The sequence below is a fragment of the Mirounga leonina genome, unplaced genomic scaffold (genome assembly GCF_011800145.1).
Source record: "Mirounga leonina isolate KUSES-001 unplaced genomic scaffold, KU_Mleo_1.0 Mir_104, whole genome shotgun sequence".
Lineage (NCBI taxonomy): Eukaryota > Metazoa > Chordata > Mammalia > Carnivora > Phocidae > Mirounga > Mirounga leonina.
This window is the reverse complement of record NW_023270231.1, coordinates 14,214,995-14,235,265: the sequence shown is the minus strand read 5'-3', so window position 1 is coordinate 14,235,265 and position 20,271 is coordinate 14,214,995. Positions and strand designations below refer to the sequence as shown.

Sequence of the window (20,271 nt, the reverse complement as noted above, 5' to 3'; positions counted from 1 at the left end):
CCCTGCCTTGACATCTACTAATGAAATTAAAATCAGACATATTCCAAAGAAGCATTGTTTCCTCATCAGGGAGGCTGGAGAAGGAGGTAACAAGGGGATGAGGAATGCTAGGACATCAGTTGCAAAAAGGTAGGTAGGATGGTCAAAATTGGCTCTGTTCTTCTCTCCATTAAAATTATTGAATTTCCATCCTCTAGTGACACCTTCTGGGAAGACAAAGGAAAGTTCCTTGGCCATAGATCTTTTACTGTGCTGAAGCAGATAAGGTCACTTTTCAAGTGTCCAAGGAACATGGGGTCAGGAAGGAGGTTCGGAGGGTCTTCAGGAATAGAGGGAGGGCAATAAGAATTGAAAACCCCACAGGGGAATGCACAAGGAATTGATGGTTCAGGTACAGCACAGGCCCCCAGTTGGACCACCATACACCGTGGAAAGGAGTAAATCGGCGAGAGCAGTGGTGGACACAGTCTAAGACAGGTTTAAGATAAAAAGGGAAGTTCTAAAACAGTGTTATTATATAATCTTCTTTTGTTTTTCTTTTACTATATACACGTTTGGACAATTTTAATAGCAGGTACTTCTGGAGACAAAAGTTTGAGGGAGCTTTTAACATTTCACTTTTTACCTTTTCATGCTATTTGAACATTTTACAACAGGCATGGAGTTTTCTGGTAATAAAAAATATAGTTTAAAAATTTAAGAGAATGACAATATTCTCCCCAAAAGAATAGAACTATTCTATGTGTAGTAAAGTAGAAAGGATGTCCATGATAAATTATTAAGTGATAAACCAAGTTGCAGAACACTATATAAAGCATATAAAGTAATGGTATATAAAGCATATGAAGTGTGATCCCATCTGTGAGGGGAGAAAAGTGCATGTGTATATATTTATGTGCTTGTGTTCATTACATGACTGTATGGAAGATTTTTGGATATACAAAAATCATTTTCAGTGGTTGCCTTCAGGGAGAGAAATAGAGAAAAAGCAGTCGAAAAGGAAGGAGTTGACTTTGTAAAAAGAAAATGGTTGTGACGAGCCAGACCACCCCCCACCCCAGGGGAAGGCCAGACCTGGCATGATGATCTCTGGGAAGCCCAGCTTCCTGGCCACCACAGTGGTCCTGTCCACCAGATGTGGGTAGTCCTTGCGGATCTGAATGATGTCACCCACAAGCATCTTCATGGTCACCCAGAGGCCTGGAAGGGAATGCTTACCATGAAGAGCCAACTTCAAGGTGTGCTCAGTCTTACCCTCCCACCATCTCTCCCTTTGGGGTCTTTCTGGAGGAGACTGCTGGAAGCAGAGAGAAATAATTACAGATGTGACCCAACACAGGAGGAGGAGGAAGGAAGGTGGAAAGCAGAGGGGCTCTGGGGCCAGGCATCTGTGGGTTTGAATCCCACTCCTTACTTCCAGCAGCGTCAGCTTCTGTCAAATTCATCCACCCAGCCTTTGTGAAGTGAGGTGGATACCACCTATCTCATAGCACTGTGGGAAGAATTAAATCCAATAAGGAGGTCTATGAAGGTGTCTGACACATACGAGATGTGGTTTGGGCACTAGGACATGCCTCCCAGATTCAGGAGATGTGGTTTCCATTTCCATAGATCACATGCTCCCATTTCTCACAATGGTCTGTCTGGAAGGAAGGCTATGTTTCCCAGGGTTTGTGATTTTGATCTGTTTTCCAAAGAATCAAGAGCTCCCAAACCAGAGCCCAGCCCACTCGGCACATCGTGGCACTGTACCTTGCCCTCCACTGTCCCCCTTGGAGGCTGTAACTTTGCCCAGCAGGCTGTGAAGGAAGTCATTCTCAGCGGTCACTCTGGGAAGGAAAAGAAAGCACAAAATGCTTGCATGGTGCTCTCATGGGGTCCCCACCTTGAGGTTCCACGTACTCCACAAATTTGCCCAGCCCCTCCATACACCTTAGGTGAAAATCAAGCCTGCCCATGCCAGCTCAGACAACATGTATGCCATCAAGAATCAGATTTCTCTTTTTCACAAAGCAACATGGCTCTGACATCTGGAAATATCATTCTTACAAGTGGAGGCCTTTTTTTTTTTTTTTTTTTTTTAATCTAGAAGACTCTTAGAAAGTAAGGATTCCTAAGCCCTCAAAAGGAACATCTGTTCACCAAGATGGCAAAGACTAGCTGTTCCTGCTCGGTCCTAATCACATAGCTTAACTAGAGTCACTGACTTCATGACCAGTAACAAAACTCCATTCTCTTTGGACATCTTTGGTGTAACAAAGTAAGGACAACATTCTCAAACTGGGGGTCCTGCTTTCTAATAGACTCCTTTTTAGAGCAGGAAAAGGACATTTATCCTCCTCACTACCCTCCTCTAAAATCATGAATATTTCTATCCATGAGAACCAGGTGATAATTCCCTGTTATATGTTCCTGATAAGCTGTTGCTTGACAGAGTTGTAGTTCCTGTATTACTTGTAATTAATTAATCAATCTTTTATTGATTATCTGTCTAATCTCCCATCTAAACATAAGCTCCATGAAGACAGGACCATGTCTATCTTGTTGAGCACTTCATGCCCCATGCCTGGCACAGTGCCCAACCCTCTGCCAGCTTTCAATCAAACTCTGTTGAATAAGTAACACCTGATAAGTGAATGGGTGAAAAGCTGGTTGGTTTCAAGAGCCTTGGCACTGAGATCATCGTTCTCTTCCTGCCCTCCTCTTGGGAGGTCCCACGAGGCTATCATCAACTCAGAGAATCAGTTCATTTTGCTTTTGAGCAGCCCTCAGTGAGAAAGGGTGTGGTTTAAGAGAAGGGAAAGAAATGGGAAATCTCTCACGGGTGAAAAGGAATGAAATGCTGCTTTTCTTCATCACTCTCTGCTTTCCCCTTGATGATGTCTGTTATGTCCATAACTAGAAACAAACAAACAAAAAGAAAAAGGAAAGAAAAAAGAGAGAAAAATCTATTAATGACTTATGCCCTCCTGCTCCCAGGATACCATGTCAATGGGATGAGATTGTAGGACAAGAGGCTGGGTCAGGAAGTTTAAAAAGACAAGCAAGCCAGCATCGAGCAATACACAGACCGCAAGGGTTCATAATGTGCAGCACCTGGCAAACACTTCTGGAAAAAGCAGGCTGGGAGGTCAGCAAGCCACAGAAACCTCCAAGAGACTGGTTTAGCAGAGGCCAAGAGGAGAGAGTCAGAACAATGGCTACGAAATTAAACAAGTAGGTTTGAATTTGACATATATGTATTGGACGTCCACCATGCCTACAGAACCCAAGCACAGTGACTCCCTATAGGACCTGAGAATCTGAGGACCACATCCCCCTGCCCAGAGTAAGTGCTTAAGGGGATGAGCATGTGGCCTATGCTCATGCTCCTGGGGCTTCTACTAAAACTCATGGGAAAGGGGTGTTTTCTTTCCCCTGGATTACTAAACTGGTAGGATTCAAGCTTGGATTGGCCCACATTTTGCCAACTAACTGGACAGTCAACTTCAGAATAAGCCAGCAAGAGGACATAGTGAAACATAAATTTGAGTTCCTGGATCCAGCTATGCCTGAAGCAATCTATGCCTGAACTTTTCAGTTACACCAGATTGTGGTCATCTGAAACCAAAAGAGAAAGCAGACTACAGCTGGGGACAAAGGCACACTTTGAGGAAAGGTTGAAGGACCCTTACTGTCCTAAAAGGGACATTGTGATGTCAGGAGCATCCCTTATATAGAATCAGCATTTCAGAGCAGGGCACAAATCAATCAGGTCAAAGTCTCTCATTTTGCAGATAATGAAACTAAGGCCCTGGGGAAAGTGCTTGCCCAAGGTCACCTAGTTAGCTAGCTAGCAACAATGCCTGGTTAAAAAAAAACGAGTTAGCTCTTTATAAGCTAACTTGTCCGCCCTCCCACTTTGCAAGCAGTGCCAGGGGGCTAGTTGGAGAGCCAGCTGTTTGTGAATACAGATCAGGGTATCTTGAAAGGAAGAACATGAAACAGTGGGTTTTGATATGATATAGAGGAATTATAAATGGTACACGACATAAAACTGGCATATCAAATTGCTGTTTCCACAGGTCTTTAAATGGTCTTTTAAGAAAAAAAAGGTACTTTAACTTAAAGTGGGCTAATTAAAAGGAACTATATTAGGTAAACAATAATGCCAGTTATAGTTAACAAAAACCATAAAAGTGGGACAAGAATGATAAAGTCTTGGAAACCCCAAGAGAGAGAACTATGGCGGAGAAACATGCGGAGGTGAGGTTGCTCGGAAGCAACCTCATTTGGTCACACCGACTCTCCAAACGTCCACTTCCATCTGGAATTTAGATGTGTGGCCAGTGACTCATACTGTGTAACTGCATTTCCTGTCCCGGATATTTTTTTAAAAATGATTTGCTCCTCATAATTAGATCCCACTCGTACTGTTCTTCCTTCTTCACCATGCTGGGGAGTAAAGGCACCAACTGCTCAGACAGCACCATGCTCCCAGTGCTCTGCTGCAGACACGAGGAATCCATTATTCACTGCCTTTATCATAAATCTGGACTTAGTCACCAATTATTTTGATTTAGTCACCAGAAATGTAGGTATTAGGAGCTGTCTGGTATAAATTGGGGGAGGGGGGGCAAGGAGGAGAGGGAAAGAAATAATCTTTAAAATTTAGCCATATAAAACATGCACTTCGATAAAAGTTTTGGTTTATAGTGTGTCATTACCTGCCACCCCAAAGGGCCGCCTCAGTCCCTGCGTGCACTTCTTTGTATTCGTATCCTTGAGATCCATCTTCCCCACTCGGACTATTTGACAAATCAAGTAAATTTTATCCCTGTTGAGGTCTTTGTTTCCAAGATCCTGTAGGGCAGGAAATGAATAGTTACACATCATGTGTCTAAAGAAGTAGGAAAGGAAGCCCACTAATAATAAATTGTGGGGGGATGTACTTAGCACATAGTATACACAGCCCAATCATACAATTAGTCCTGGGAAAGGTAGAAAACAAGACGATCATAGCCATTTCATAGACAAAAAAAGGTGAGTTTTAGAAAGGAAACTGAGTGACAGGTCTCTGGTGTTCAATCCCAATTCTTCAATTTCAAACTAATAAGGAGAGAAGGATAGAAGTACAATATCAGCTATACGGGTGGCATGTCCTATATGCCAGCTGATGGATCCAAAATAGCATTTGCCACAAATGACTTCATCCATCTCATCACTGCTCAGCACCACTGAGGGAGAAAGCAAAAGGAAGAGGGTGCAATCCCAACAGTTACCATTTACTGAACACCTGATGTATGTATATCCCTCAGGAATGGGTTGTTGTGGCACCAAACAATCCCAGCATCTCAGAGCTTATAAGACAACAGAAGTTTACTTCTAGCTCAGGGTACCTGCTCAATGCAGATGGCTGGGAGCCCCAGTCATCCACCTACCCTGGGCTCCTAGCTGACCGATGATCCATCTCATCACAACACATGCTTCTACTGTCCCCACAGCAGGAGAAGGGAAGGTGGCAAATTACCTACTGGCCCTTAAAGCTTCTACCCAGAAGAGACACATCACTTTGGCTTGCATTTCAACGACCAAAGCAAGGCAGGTGGCTGTAGTTAACTTCAAGGGGGACAGCGGAGTGCACTCCAGTGTGTGCCTTAAAGAAGACCACTGACATGGTGAACTCTGCTAATGTGTCATGCACTGTGCTAAGTTTCTCATAAGCCATTGTCTTGTTTGATCCTTAACAACACTCTGAAGTGGATAGTATTATTGCACCCCCATTTTATACATGGGAACACTGAGACACAAAGAAGACAAGGGGCTTCCCTGGGGTCAAGACCTTAGTCCTTGGAGACATTGTCCAGTCATTCTAAGACCAAAGTCTATAAACCTAACCACCACAACATATCTCTCGCACCATCAGAAAGATACAGAGGAGGGAAAACCACCTGGACCACCTCAGTATCTGACTGTCCTGCTCAAATCTAAAAGCTTCAATGTTCTTGGGACCACCTTCCAGCTGGGCTAAGAAGAAAGAACATCAAAGCATGTTGTTGGCATCAGAGTAGAGAATCCTGGGCCTGGCCTTACTCGAGAATAGTTGCTTTTCCTCAAATGAATCCTCATATAGGCATATGCACTGGGAATAGCCTCTCAGCTCACATAAGAGCCAGGGCCCAGGCAAAGCAGCCAGCCCCACCCTCTCATTGTGGCTGGTGGGGAAAGAAGAGTGCAGGGGGTGCAGAGTTTCTGGAAAAAAAACATGGCCCCAATGTGGTCCACACCTTTCTGCTTGGGGCCTGTGATGGTTACATTTTATGCATCAACTTGGCTAGGTTATGGTGCTTAGTTGTTTGGCCAAACACTAGTCTAGATGTTGCTATGAAGGTACTTTGTAGGTCAGATTAACATCTATAATCAGTTGACTTTAAATCAAGGAGATTACCTTCCATAATGTAGATATGCCTCATCCAATCAGTTGAAGGCCTTGAGGCCTTATTCACTGTTGTACCTCCAGCACCCAAACCTGAGGTTTCCCAGTGAAGGAGGAATTCTGCCTCAGGACAGCAGTATAGAAACCCTGCCTGAGTCTCAGGCCTGTATGGCTGCCCAGCCATACAGATTTTAAATTTGCCAGCCCCCACAATCATGGGAGCCAAATCCTTAGAATAAATCTATCTATATATCCTATTGGTTCAGGTTCTCTGGAGAACTACTGACTGATACAAGGGCTGTCCCTTCACCAGCTGGGGAAATGGACATCTGCTTCCCTACTCTCCAAAGTCTCCCTGCTGGGCAGGGGGAAAGGGAAGGCAGGGGAGAAGGGGGCTTTCTGACTAAGGAAGCTCAGCCACTCATTTGTATTTTAAACATTTGTATTGTATTTTAAACATTTGTATTTTCTGCCCTGCCCTTTAGGCACTTGAATTTGAGATCTCAATTACTTTGCATGCAGATGGTTGGACAGCCTTTCTCTGGCCTGCCTCACTCCTTCCTCCCACCCACCCTGAAATCCCCTACAAACTTATCTTTAGAAGCCATGTTCATTATTTCACTTCTCTCCCCACAATGACGTTACCATCTCCTTATTTTCTACCCTATTAGTGCTAATCGTCCCCAGCTGACGTGAAAGGTCCCAGACATAATGTATTTCCAGCTGTCCTAGCCAACCAATTCCCCACTATTCTCTGCATGTAAGTTCTCTATTTTTGTCACAAAGATTCCTCTATTGCTCCACAAACACACGATGCTCACTTTAAACTCGCTTTTTCCTCCTAAGCCCCCTGTCCACACCTCTGACTCAGATACTTGCCTCTTATTCCTCTATATATCCAAATCCTTCCCATCCTTAAGAGCTCAAGTCTTGCTTCCTTTATAATGACCTCTGCCCTTAATTCTTTCTCTTATCTCATTAGGAATTGTCATATTTTTAAAAATATCTAGTTGGTATCTTTCAGAGGCATCCTAGAACCACAAAGGCCCTGCCACCTGAAAAGATCCTTCTAGATGTTATGGGCTGAATTACATCCCCTCAGAATTCATATGTTGAAGTCCTAACCCACAGCACCTCAAAATGTATTTGGATATAGGGCCTTTCAAGAGGTGATTAAGCTAAAATGAGGTTATGCGATCTCCTTATAAGCAGAGGAGATTAGGACACAGACACACACAGAGAGAAGACCATGCAAGGACACAGGGAGAAGTGGTCATCTGCAAGCCAAGGAGAGAGGCCTCACAAGAAACCAACCCTGCAATCACCTTGATCTTGGACTTCCAGCCTCCAGAACTGTGAGAAAATAAATTTCTGTTCCTTAAGTTACCCAGACTGTGGCACTTTGTAATGGCAGCCCTGGCAACTAACATACTAGGTGAGCCTACAAGGTTCTTAATTAAGCCCTTCTTCCACCCCTCTTCTCTGAAGAGATTTCATTTGATCAAAGGAAGACACCAGATCTTTAAGAGCTGCCTCATCATCAGAGACTCTTGGCACTAGAGAATCTTAGCATGTTACAGAATACTTGAGCACAAGTTATTCTCTGGAGAGTGTATAAATGTGCCATCCTCACTCAGAACTGTGTTCCAATCTGTGGTGTTTCTCAATCATTTTTACTTTGGCCTTATAAAACTCAGACATATTAGGGAAGCTGAGGCAGGACAAGAAAACTTAAAACACATGTCACCTGATTTAGTAATTTATTAGCACTCCTTTTACTGTTCAGTCTTGTTTCCTGTGTATTAGCAATAACCCCCAAACTGGGCAAATTCTTTGGGAAACTGGTAGTATACTCTGCTTTCCTCTTAACAGAGCCAAGGAAGGTGAATGCTTATAAAGCATTCAGGGGAAGTTCACCATCAGCCCAACCCACGTTCCTCAAAGAGGAATCCAGAAAGAGCTAACATCCAGAGACAAGAGAAATAAGGCCAGAAAGGCACATGCCTGCCAAGTCTCATCTTGTCTCTAACTTAAACATCACCTCAATGCCCAATTGAAAGTAAAGCCCAGTCACACACCATCATATCACCCTGTTTTAATTATCTGCATTGCATGGATTGCCTTTTAACATTTTCTTGTTTATTTATTCATTTACTTATTTTCTGAATTCCCCCCATCACATCTTGAAAACAAGGGCCTATCAGCTTATTCAATGCTGTGTCCCCCATACCTAACACAGAGCTTACCCATAGTATTCACTGGATAGCTCTTGAATCAATAGAAGAAGCTAGAGCACCATGACCTTCCTTGTCCCAAAATGAAGACTCCCATCATTTCAAGATGGAGAAGTATCATCCCATTGAACCAGTCAACCAAGGTTCTCAAGTTCATTTGCTATGGGAAGGAGAGGTGGTGGCACAGGCAGAATTCCATGCAGGCAGAATCACGTTCTCATTGATATTGAGAGACACAAATTTACTGATGCCCTTTCCTTCATATTTACATCATGAATTGGTTCTCTGCAAAATCAACCATTGATTGATTCCCTGTCCTGGTCCCTCTCATGAAATATCTGTCTCCTGGTTTAATCAGGAAGCCCCATGAGACTTTCCTATTTATCAAGAAAATAAATAGGCTCCTCCTTCTAACTAATATTAGATAAACAGGACTGAGACACATTTATATATGCCAGGAAAACTTTGTCTAAGCAATTAAGACTATGATCTTACTCCATGCCTCTGGCCCATTTTTCAGGAAATAACAAACAAAATAAATCAGCTGCACTCCAATCTAATTGTGACATAACATAAGACATTGCATTTAATGGGCTGTAACTGGAAAGTTATTGTAGAACAACGTAGGTTAATCTAGCATGTCGGTCACTCCTGGATCAAACTCACGGGTTTGGCCAATGCCCAAATCCCTCCTTGGCTCCTCCTCTGTAATTTCCCTTGCTAACACAGGCAACAGAGTGAAAAATCTCATAAATGCTCTTTTTCCTCAAAGGAGCTTGCAGAGAACCAATATCTTTAGGTATCTTAAGATCACACTCTTAACACACCCTCATGGAAATAGGACAAGAGAAAGGTCTTTGCTGGAAATAATAACCTTATCTTTTTCTTTCCACTGTTTGTCTTTTCCAGAACTAAAAAGCCAGGCTCACTTTTGGAAATAAATCGTCCAACTAACAATTGATTTCAACATTTCTACATATGTTTTGCCCAGTGAATACTGGTATATAGAAGAATGATCTCAGGGATCTGTTAAGATCCTTAGTCATCTGTGATTTGATTATGTTCAGAATATCCAATTTACCAATGCAGTCAATGTTCTTAGAAGATCTTTTCTTTTTTCTGATACATTTTATAGAGGTTTTTAGAAAGTCTGAGCCAAAGAAAGGAACTCAGGTTAACCATGAATTAACTGATAAATCAGAACAGCTGCTATACCCAGTTCATGTAGACATTATTGCTGGAAGGGATCTATGCTTGTTTACACAGCACTCTGTATGTGTTCTTGGTGTGCATGTGAGTGAGAGAGAAAGAGGGAGGGAGCTAGAGAGGGGAAGATCCATCTTCCTAATTGCTTCCAAAGGGCACACAACACCCCCCCAAACCCCGTCTGCTCTGAATCTCTCCAAAGCCCAGAATACAAATCTGCATGCAGGTCATGCTCTCTCCTAACCAAGTGACTGGTGTCATTCCAAGATCATACCCTTGTAAGTATGGAAGACAGTAACAAGAACACAGCGCACACCCACCGTGAAGACCACTTTCAGGTTGTTGAGCATCTCGATCTCCTTCGGGAAGCCCTTGCTACCCCATCGCACCAAGTAGTTCTCACTGTGGGAAGAAGAGTGGCAACCCGTTACTACTTGGGGCTCAACAATGCTTTGGTAAAAATACTCACTGAGCCTTTACTCTGTGCTCAACAAGTACTGGCTGCTGGGGACATGGCAGTGTCGGAGACAGACATGATCCCTCCTTCTAAGAGATCACAGTTCTGTCTAACAGAGACCGGGGGCAAAGAATCACTAATGTGTGCATTCACAGTCTCTTTCCCTTCCCCATCTGCTGAGCAAATTCTGGCCCAGCTACCTAATATTTTTGAAGAGTAGCAGCATTCTCTGTAGAATTAAGAGTGGGAGAGATTGGGGAAAGGATTTTGGTATATTTTGCTGGACGTTAAGAACACATTTGCCCTTCTCATCTCATTCCCTTTTCAAGACTAAATAAAGATTTGAATTTTTAAAAAATTACCCATTGGACATGGGGCTGTTTCCTTGAATGGAACATCACACTGTGATGGGCCATAGACGGCCTTAGCCATTATCTGAGATACACTTAAATAACTATCTAAATGCAGTTGTGACAACTATTTATATTCAATTGTGCTATAAAGACAAAGTTCAGGGTGTTGCAAGAATGTATATCAGAAAAGTCTGGACTAGTCTGAGTGGTCAGGGAAGTCTTTGCCAGGTATATGACATGTAAATAAAGTCAGTCAGGAAAAGAGAGTGAGAAAGGGAAATGTTTCAGGAAAAGCAAACATACATTCAAAGGCCCTGAGGCAGGCTGAAGCTTGATGCATCTAAAAAAAAAGATCCGAGGAGAAAGTGATAAGAGAATACTTAGAGAGGCGTTGTAGGCCATTCAAGGATTTTGACTTGATCCTAAAAGGAATGGATACTCACTAAAGGATTTTATGAGGGGCAGTCACACAGTTCTGACCTATAATCATTTACCATCTTACATCTTCTAATAACCATACACCACCTTGTGAGGTTCATACTAGTTAGTCAGTCCAGCCACACTGGGAAAATTGAGAAGTCTAGCGCTTCTTTAACTTAAGAGAAACTTGAGAGTTTGCTGAGTTGAGTTATAACATTTGCCATGCCATATAAGAGCATATATAGTTGGTGTTAAACAAATGCCCATTATCTTGAATTAGGATAAAAATAAAATAAAGCCCCAAAACCAAGTCACCCCCCAAAAAAACGTAACAAGAATTTATCAAAGTTAAGGGGAATTGCCTTAACAATGTCTTGTTACTCTCTCTACTCACTCCTGGAAGACTAATGAGAGCAGTCTGAGCAAGTTCAAAGGGGAAAGGGAACTGATAACAAAATGAACACAGTTCTGGATTAACCACTGGTTAAAATTCAATCAAGTTGTACTATGGTGAGCGCTGTGAATTGTGTAAGACTGATGAATCACAGACCTGTACCTCTGAAACAAAGAATACATTATATGTTAAAAAAAAAAAAAAAAAGATAGTAGGAAGGAAAAAATGAAGGGGGGAAAATCGGAGGGGGAGATGAACCATGAGAGACTATGGACTCTGAGAAACAAACAGGGTTCTAGAGGGGAGGGGGGTGGGGGGATGGGTTAGCCTGGTGATGGGTACTGAAGAGGGCACATATTGAATGGAGCACTGGGTGTTATATGCAAGCAATGAACCATGGAATACTACATCAAAAAAATTAATTAATTAATTAATTAATTTTAAAAATCAAGTTAAATGTAGCTTTTCTGGGGCGCCTGGGTGGCTCAGTTGGCTAATCGACCAACTCTTGATTTCAGCTCAGGTCATGATCTCTGGGTCCTGGGATAGAGCCCTGCATGGGCTCCATGCTTACAGGGAGTCTGCTTGAAAATTCTCTCTCTCTGTCTCCCTCTGCTCCTCCCCCAGCTTGCATGCACACACACTGTCTCTCTAAAATAAAAGAAATAAATCTTTTTTTAAAAAAAAAAAGTTAAATGTAGCTTTTCTTCCTTCTTTTTAAAAATTTCTTTTATTTTTTAAAAAGATTTTATTTATTCATTTGAGAGAGAGAGAGAGCACATGCATGCTGAAGGAGGGGTAGAGGGGGAGGGAGAGAGATAAGCAGACTTTGTACTGAGTACAAAACCGGACCTGGGACTTGATCCCCACAATCCCGAGATCATGACCTGAGCTAAAACCAAGAGTTGGACACTTTACTGACCAAGCCACCTAGGTGCCCCTCTTCTTTTTTTTTAATAAGTTCCAAAAATTTTAGTGGAATTTTCAGCAAACTAACTAAGAAACTGCCAAAGCTCCATTAAAAAAAAAGACAATTATTTCCCACCGGTTATTTCTAGAATGTCATAGTGAAATACCTGGGTCTTTCCCAGGACCTTTGATTACATGTAGCATGCCCAGGAGAGAACCAGCCTGTTAGGTCTAAACATTAGGCACCAGCAATTTTCTCCTAGGGGCAATGCAATCATAAATAAGAAAAGCAACTTAGAGGGCTGACCTGGTTCTATCCATCCCTGCCCAGGAAGACCTGGATGGTAAATCCAAAGGCCCACCTTGCACCAAGACAGGTGAGACCTACTGCACATGACACTCTCCTCCGTGGAAGGGGAGGACCATCCCAACTCCTCTTCAAGCTTTTTTTTGGAAATTAGCCTTGCCACTGGCCATCTACACTGCTTCTTTTTGGTCCTATGGAAATTTACCTTAAACTTCCCAAACCAAATCTCTTCAGGCATCCACTGGAATCAGTCCATGATTCATCCCAACATTGAAAGCTCAGTCTCAGCCAAATGTCCCCAGTCCACATTTGGGCCACATTGAAAATACCCTCACTTGCCTTTGGCAAGGAATGCCTTGCCTTGCCATTGTATGTCAACCCTGGTTAGACAGGAGTGGACAAGACTGATTTCTTAGGGGAAGAACAGCTATCTAGAGTGGAAAAGGGTGCTTCCAATTTCCCCTGCCCCTCTTTTGTATCATGCCTCTTCTCACCTTTCTCTGTTGTCTACTTCCCCTGCCCCCCCTTTTTTGGTTTTTGCCCCCTTCGTCCCCCTTCCTCCTCATCTCTCAGTTTCCTGAGGGCTTCCCTGTATTTCTGGCCCTCTCAGAGGCATCACTCAGGCATGCCCCATTGAGCATATCATCTTGTGTGGCACGTCAGGGAAGAGAGTTGCCTCTTTCCACAGAGCTGGTTCAGGTCATCCATCACTTAGATGGGCCAGTAGGCCAGGCACCCCTGTCAACTCAATCATGAAGCATCATGTTTTCTGAGAGGCAGGACCGGTCCTGTGAGTGCTTTCAGGGTCTTTGTCACAGGTACCTTGGGAATAGCTGGCAGGGAATGGCAAGGGGCCTATGGCACACAGACCATCTCAAGTGTGTTCTAAGGAAGCAGGAACACTCACCTGCAGTGTTCACCGAGGCCCAGCCCGGTGAATTGGGCTGACTTTTAAATATTAGGGATTTAGGTTTGCTATAAAGAATAGCTGTCCACCATGACAGTGCTGAAACCCTGATGAGAACCACTCAGGGTATTCGATATAACTCTTTCCTTGGTGACATACAGAAGTGGGAACTAGGGGCACCTGGGTGGCACAGTCGGTTAAGCATCCAACTCTTGGTTTCAGCTCAGGTCGTGATCTCAGGGTCATGAGATCGAGCCCTGCATCAGGTTCCATGCTCAGCACAGAGTTCGCTTGAGATTCTCTCTCCTTCTCACTCTGCCCCTCCCACTCGTGCTCTCTCTCTCTCTAAAATAAATAAATCTTTTAAAAAAATAAAGTGGGTATTAGCTTGTCTATCTGGAATCAGATAGATGGACCTGAATAGAAATCTTAGCTCTGCCATTAATAAATACATATGACTTTGGACCAGTCACTTGACCTTCCTGGACCTCATTTTCTCACCCAAATGACATGGACTAACGAGAATTAAATGAGATCAGGGTGCCTGGGTGGCTCAGTAATTAAGTGTCTGCCTTCGACTCAGGTCATGATCCCAGGGTCCTGGAATCAAGCCCCGCATCGGGCTCCCTGCTCCGCAGGAAGCCTGCTTCTCCCTCTCCCACTCCCCCTGCTTATGTTCCCGCTCTCACTGTGTCTCTCTCTGTCGAATAAATAAAAAATCTTAAAAAAAAGAGAATTAAATGAGATCATGCACAGACCTCAGTTCAGTCTTCTTAGATGGAAAGCCCCTCCATGTTTCACAAATGTCTCTAGGAGAGCCATTATTTTCCAAAGTACTACTATTCACTAGGCGCTGTATGTGATCTCATTTAATCATCATAACAACCAAGCTAGGGAAACAACACTTTCTCCATAAAGGCAGAGATTATACTCCAGCTGCATTCTACTATGTCAACTGGGACTTCAAATATGGGACCTCAATATGCGACCATGTGTTGGCCCAAAACCCCACTGGAGGAGACCGGCAGGGTCACCACCTGGGACAATGGTCTGAGCCACAAGCAGAGGCCAGGGGCCCAGTAGTTGGAGCTGGAGGTGTACCAAAGTCTTTTCCCTGGAGATTCTCAAAAAGGTGTTCTTGCTTCCTCAAGCTGAGGCACCCAGAAGTTCCCTTACTTTCTCCATTCTCAAGAGCAATCCATTAAAGTGGTAATAATAATAGCTACTGCCACTTGGAGCTCTGTGTGTCAAGCCCTGTGCTTCATGTGCTTTTTCTCATTAAAGTCTGAGAAAAAAATGACCCTGTGAGGTTGGCACTAACATTTTGCAAATGGGCAACTCAGGCTTAGAAAGATGAGCTACTTGCCCTAGGTTAAGAAAGAGTAAATGGCGCAGCCAGGATATGAACTCAGACAGATTTCAGAGCCCACATTCTTAGCCTACTATCACCCTGGAGGAAATGAAGCTCTCACCATTTACATCCTTTTTTTTTAAGATTTTATTTATTTATTTGACTGACAGAGAGAGAGAGAGAGCAAGCACAAGCAGGGGGAGTGGCAGGCAGAAGGAGAAGCAGGCTCCCAGCTGAGCAGGGAGGCCGATGGGGAAATCGTCCCAGGACCCTGGGATTATGACCTGAGCTGAAGGCAGATGCTTAACTGACTGAGCCACCCAGGCACCCCCACCATTTACTTCTTTATTCCCATTTTATTTGTTTATTTTGTTTTGCTTTGTTTTTGTTTTGTTTTTATTTTTTACTTAAATTTTTATTTTAATTTCAATTAATTAACATACAGTGTTATATTAGTTTCAGGTGTACACTAGAGTGATTCAACACTTCCATAAATCACTCTGTACTCAAAATGACAAGTGCACTCCTTCATCCCCAATGCCATCACCTATTTCACCCATTCCCCGCCTACCCACCTCCTATTTTAAAAGTAGGTATTTTTAGTCTATCCAACACCACCTGTATGAATATCATTTTTTCTGGTTGTTTTCCAGTATCAAAAACCTATTTATAAAACCCTACTGTGTAACCATAAGCACAGTACAGGAAAAATTGGGGGGTAAATAATATTTCTACCTGACTCGCATATCCTGCAAGAAGTTATTTCCACATTTTCCACATTTTCAGGCTCAGTTTCTCTTCTAGGTGGGAATTTCTCCACAAGTGGTGATGATGGGAATAAAAAAGATGCTCTGTGCTCTGCTAATTCCAACCTCTCATATACAGAGAAGTCAGGCAATATTGAACACACCTACCTTATGACCATTTGCTTGTTGGGGTCATAGAGAGACATGAAGAGCTCAGCATCTTCTCCAATTCGGCACACAAAGTTCCTCACAAAGACATAGAGGCTGTGGGTGGGGGATGAGGAGATCCGGGAATACATTCCATAATCTGGCTGGTCTTTGGACTAAGAGTTGGAGGGAAGAAAGGAGAAAGGTGGAGAAAATCAGCCCAGTACCACTTAGGATTCAAACCTGAAGATTTCTGCAGTATATCCAGGTCTACCAGCAAAAGTTGCTGTGATCTGAGCCAAGTCACTTTGACTTTCTTGGCCTTGATTTTCTTATTTTGGGAAATACCACTGTTTGGTCCAGGCTTCCTCATAAAGTTAATGTCATAAAAAGCACAAACCATAAAAAGAAAAAAATGCTTAAATGGACTTCATCAAAACTAAAAACTTCTGCTTTTTTAAGAATGCATTTAAGAGGGAGGAGCAAGATGGCAGAGGAGTAGGAGACCTAATTACGTCTGGTCCCAGGAATTCAGCTAGATAGGGATCAAACCATTCTGAACACCTATGAACTCAACAGGAGATTGAAGAAAAGAATAGCAGCAACTCTCTGAGCAGAAAAGCGACCACTTTCTGGAAGGTAGGACATGTGGAGAAGTGAATCCGAGGTGATATTCAGGAAGATAGAAGGCGGGGGAGGGGGCCTCCGTCCACTGCTTCTGGCAAGTGATAGAGCCGTGGGGCACAAAATCGGAACTTTTAGAAGTCAGCTCCACTGAGTGATATCGCTCCAGTGGCTAAGCAGGGGGTGTAACCCTTGCGGGACAGTGTGGTCTCAGGACCCTTGGGGTCACAGAAAGACCGGGGGTGCCTGAGTGCGGCAGAGCTCCCCAGTATCAGAGTGGGGAAGCCAGCTGCAGAGACAGAATGGAGGCGCAGGCTCTCAGCTCGGGGTTGCCATAAACCGTGATCCGCGGCACAGTTGGGCCACTGATCTTCCAGCAGGGACCCAACAAGCGGCAGATCTGGGGACACTCCCCTTCCTCCCATGGGAGGAGCGGCACGGGAGCGCACCGCAGGGATCTACTGGGTTTGGAGACTCCACACGGGGTCGGGTGCCAGAGATAGAAATGCTCAGTCACAGGCTGGGTGAGCACGGAGTGCGATCAGAGACCGGGGAGACGGGAGTGATTGACTGCTTTTCTCTGGAGGCTCACTGAGGATCAGGGCCCCAAGTTCTCGGCTCCTCCAGGGCGGAGATTGGGAGGCTGCCATTTTCACTCTTGTCCTCCAAAGCTGTAGGGAAAGCTTGCAGGGAACAAAAGCTACAGAGAGCAAACCCCAGCAGATTACTTAGCCCAGACCCGGCAAGGGCAGGGCAATTCCACCTCTGGCAAAGACATTTGGGAACCACAGCAACAGGCCCCTCCCCCAGAAGATCAGCAAGAACAGCCAGCCAAGACCAAGTTTACCGATCAATGAGAGTGGCAAAACTCCAGCACTAGGAGAATATTGCACACAGAATTCATGGCTTTTTTCCCATGATTCTTTAGTCTTTCAAAGTTAATTTTTTTAATTTTCTTTTTTTTCTTTGAATTTTTCTATTTCCCTTTTACAACCAACATCTTATCAATCCCTTTTTAAAACAATCTTTTTTAGGGGTGCCTGGGTGGCTCAGCCGTTAAGGGTCTGCCTTCGGCTCAGGTCATGATCCCAGGATCCTGGGATCGAGCCCCACATCCAGCTCCCTGCTCAGCGGGAAGCCTGCTTCCCCCTCTCCCACTCCCCTGCTTGTGATCCTTCTCTCGCTTTGTCTCTCTCTGTCAAATAAATAAATAAAATCTTTTAAAAAAAAATCATTTTTAGTTTTCATTTTTAGAGTCATATTCTATCCCTTCATAGTTGTTAACCTTATTTTTGGTATATATATATATATATGTTGTTCTCTCTTTAAAAATTTAGGATACAGTTTCTCCTAACAGACCAAAATATACCTTAAATCTCTAGTGTATGGTTTTGTTCTAGTCTCCTGCCTGATCACATTCTCTCCTTTTTTTTAAATCCTCTTTCTTTTACAAACAACTTCTTATCTTATCAATTCCTTTTATAAACTCTTTTTTAATTTTCATCTTTACAGTCATATTCCATCACTTCATCGTATTTACCCTTGTTTTTGTACATATATAAGTTTTTCTCTCTTTAAAATTTTGGGAGGCACTTTCTTCTAACAGACCAAAATATGCCCAAAATCTACTGTGTGGCACTGATCTATGCACCAGCCTGATTATATTTGATCATATTCTTTTTTTTTTAATCTTTTTTTTTCTTTTCTTTTTTTCTTTTTTCTTTCTTTCCCTTTCTTTTCCCCCGGTTTCAGGTCTCCTCTGATTTGTTTAGTGTATATTTTTCTGGGGTCGTTGTTACCTGTTAGCATTTTGTTCCCTCATTCATCTATTCTCCTCTGGACAAAATGACAAGATGGAAAAAATCACCTCAAAAAAAAAAAAAGAACAAGAGGCAGCACCGACTGCCGGGGACCAATCAATATGGACATTAGTAAGATGTCGGAACTAGAGTTCAGAATGACGATTTTAAAGATACTAGCTGGGCTTGACAATGGCATGGAAGATATTAGAGAAACCCTTTCTGGAGAAATAAAAGAACTAAAATATAACCAAGTCGAAATCAAAAAGGACATTAACGAGGTGCAATCAAAAATACAGGCTCTAACTGCTAGGATAAATGAGGCAGAAGAGGGAATCAGTGATATAGAAGACCAAATGATGGAAAATAAAGAAGCTGAGAAAAAGAGAGATAAACAACTACTGGATCACGAGGACAGAATTTGAGAGATAAGTGATACCATAACATGAAACAACATTAGAATAATTGGGATCCCAGAAGAAGAAGAAAGAGAGAGGGGCAGAAGGTATATTGGAGCAAATTACAGCAGAGAACTTCCCTAATCTGGGGAAGGAAACAGGCATCAAAATCCAGGAGGCACAGAGAACCCCCCTCAAAATCAATACAAATAGGTCAACACCCCGATACCTAATAGTAAAACCTACGAGTCTCAGAGACAAAGAGAAAATCCTGAAAGCAGCTCGGGATAAAAGATCTGTAACCTACAATGGTAGAAACATTAGATTGGCAACAGAACTATCCACAGAGACCTGGCAGGCCAGAAAGGACTGGCATGATATATTCAGAGCACTAAATGAGAAAAATATGCAGCCAAGAATACTCTATCCAGCTAGGCTGTCATTGAAAATAGAAGGAGAGATAAAAAGCTTCCAGGACAAAAACTAAAGGAATTTGCAAATACAAAACCAGCCCTACAAGAAATATTGAAAGGGGTCCTCTAGCAAAGAGAGAGCCTAATAGTAACATAGACCAGAAAGGAACACAGACAATACACAGTAACAGTAACCTTATAGGCAATACAATGGCACAAAATTCATATCTTTCAATAGTTACCCTGAATGTAAATGGGCCAAATGCCCCAATCAAAAGACACAGGGTATCAGATTGGATAAAAAAACAAGACCCATCAATATGCTGTCTGCAAGAGACTCATTTTAGACCCAAAGACACCCCCAGATTGAAAGTGAGGGGGTTGGAAAACATTTACCATGCTAATAGACACCAAAAGAAAGCTGGGGTGGCAATCCTTATATCAGACAAATTAGACTTTAAACCAAAGACTATAATAAGAGATGAGGAAGGACACTATATCCTACTTAAAGGGTCTATCCAACAAGAAGATCTAACACTTCTAAATATCTATGCCCCTAACATGGGAGCAGCCAATTATATAAGCCAATTAATAACAAAAGCAAAGAAACACGTTGACAACAGTACAATAATAGTGGGGGACTTTAACACCTCCCTCACTGAAATGGACAGATCATCCAAGCAAAAGATCAACAAGAACATAAAGACTTTAAATGACACACTGAAACAAATGGACTTCACAGATATATTCAGAACATTCCATCCCAAAGCAATAGAATACACATTCTTCTCTAGTGCCCATGGAACATTCTCCAGAATAGATCACATCCTAGGTCACAAGTCAGATCTCAACCGGTACCAAAAGACTGGGATCATTCCTGCATATTTTCAGACCACAATGCTTTGAAACTAGAACTCAATCACAAGAGGAAAGTCACAAATACATGGAGGCTAAAGAGCATCCTACTAAAGAATGAATGGGTCAACCAGGAAATTAAAGAAGAATTTAAAAAATTCATGGAAACCAATGAAAATGAAAACACAACTGTTCAAAATCTTTGGGATGCAGCAAAGGTAGTCCTAAGGGGAAAGTACATAGCAATACAAGCCTTTCTCAAGGAACAAGAAAGGTCTCAAATACACAACCTAACCCTACACCTAAAGGAGCTGGAGAAAGAACAGCAAATAAAGC

The 20,271-nt window shown here is 42.8% G+C and overlaps 1 protein-coding gene across 1 annotated transcript in view; it reads right to left on the bottom strand.

Annotated features, from left to right (window-relative positions):
• The window catches only part of DOCK2 (dedicator of cytokinesis 2), a 418,491-nt gene that overhangs the window by 353,156 nt on the left and 45,064 nt on the right, over positions 1-20,271 (bottom strand). The window contains exons 8-13 of the mRNA XM_035014007.1: positions 15,868-16,022; positions 10,176-10,257; positions 4,707-4,842; positions 2,823-2,898; positions 1,753-1,829; positions 1,075-1,200 (exon numbers count right to left, since the gene is read on the bottom strand). Of these exons, the coding sequence (XP_034869898.1) occupies positions 1,075-1,200; positions 1,753-1,829; positions 2,823-2,898; positions 4,707-4,842; positions 10,176-10,257; positions 15,868-16,022 (652 nt within the window). The remainder of the gene's footprint in view (positions 1-1,074; positions 1,201-1,752; positions 1,830-2,822; positions 2,899-4,706; positions 4,843-10,175; positions 10,258-15,867; positions 16,023-20,271) is intronic.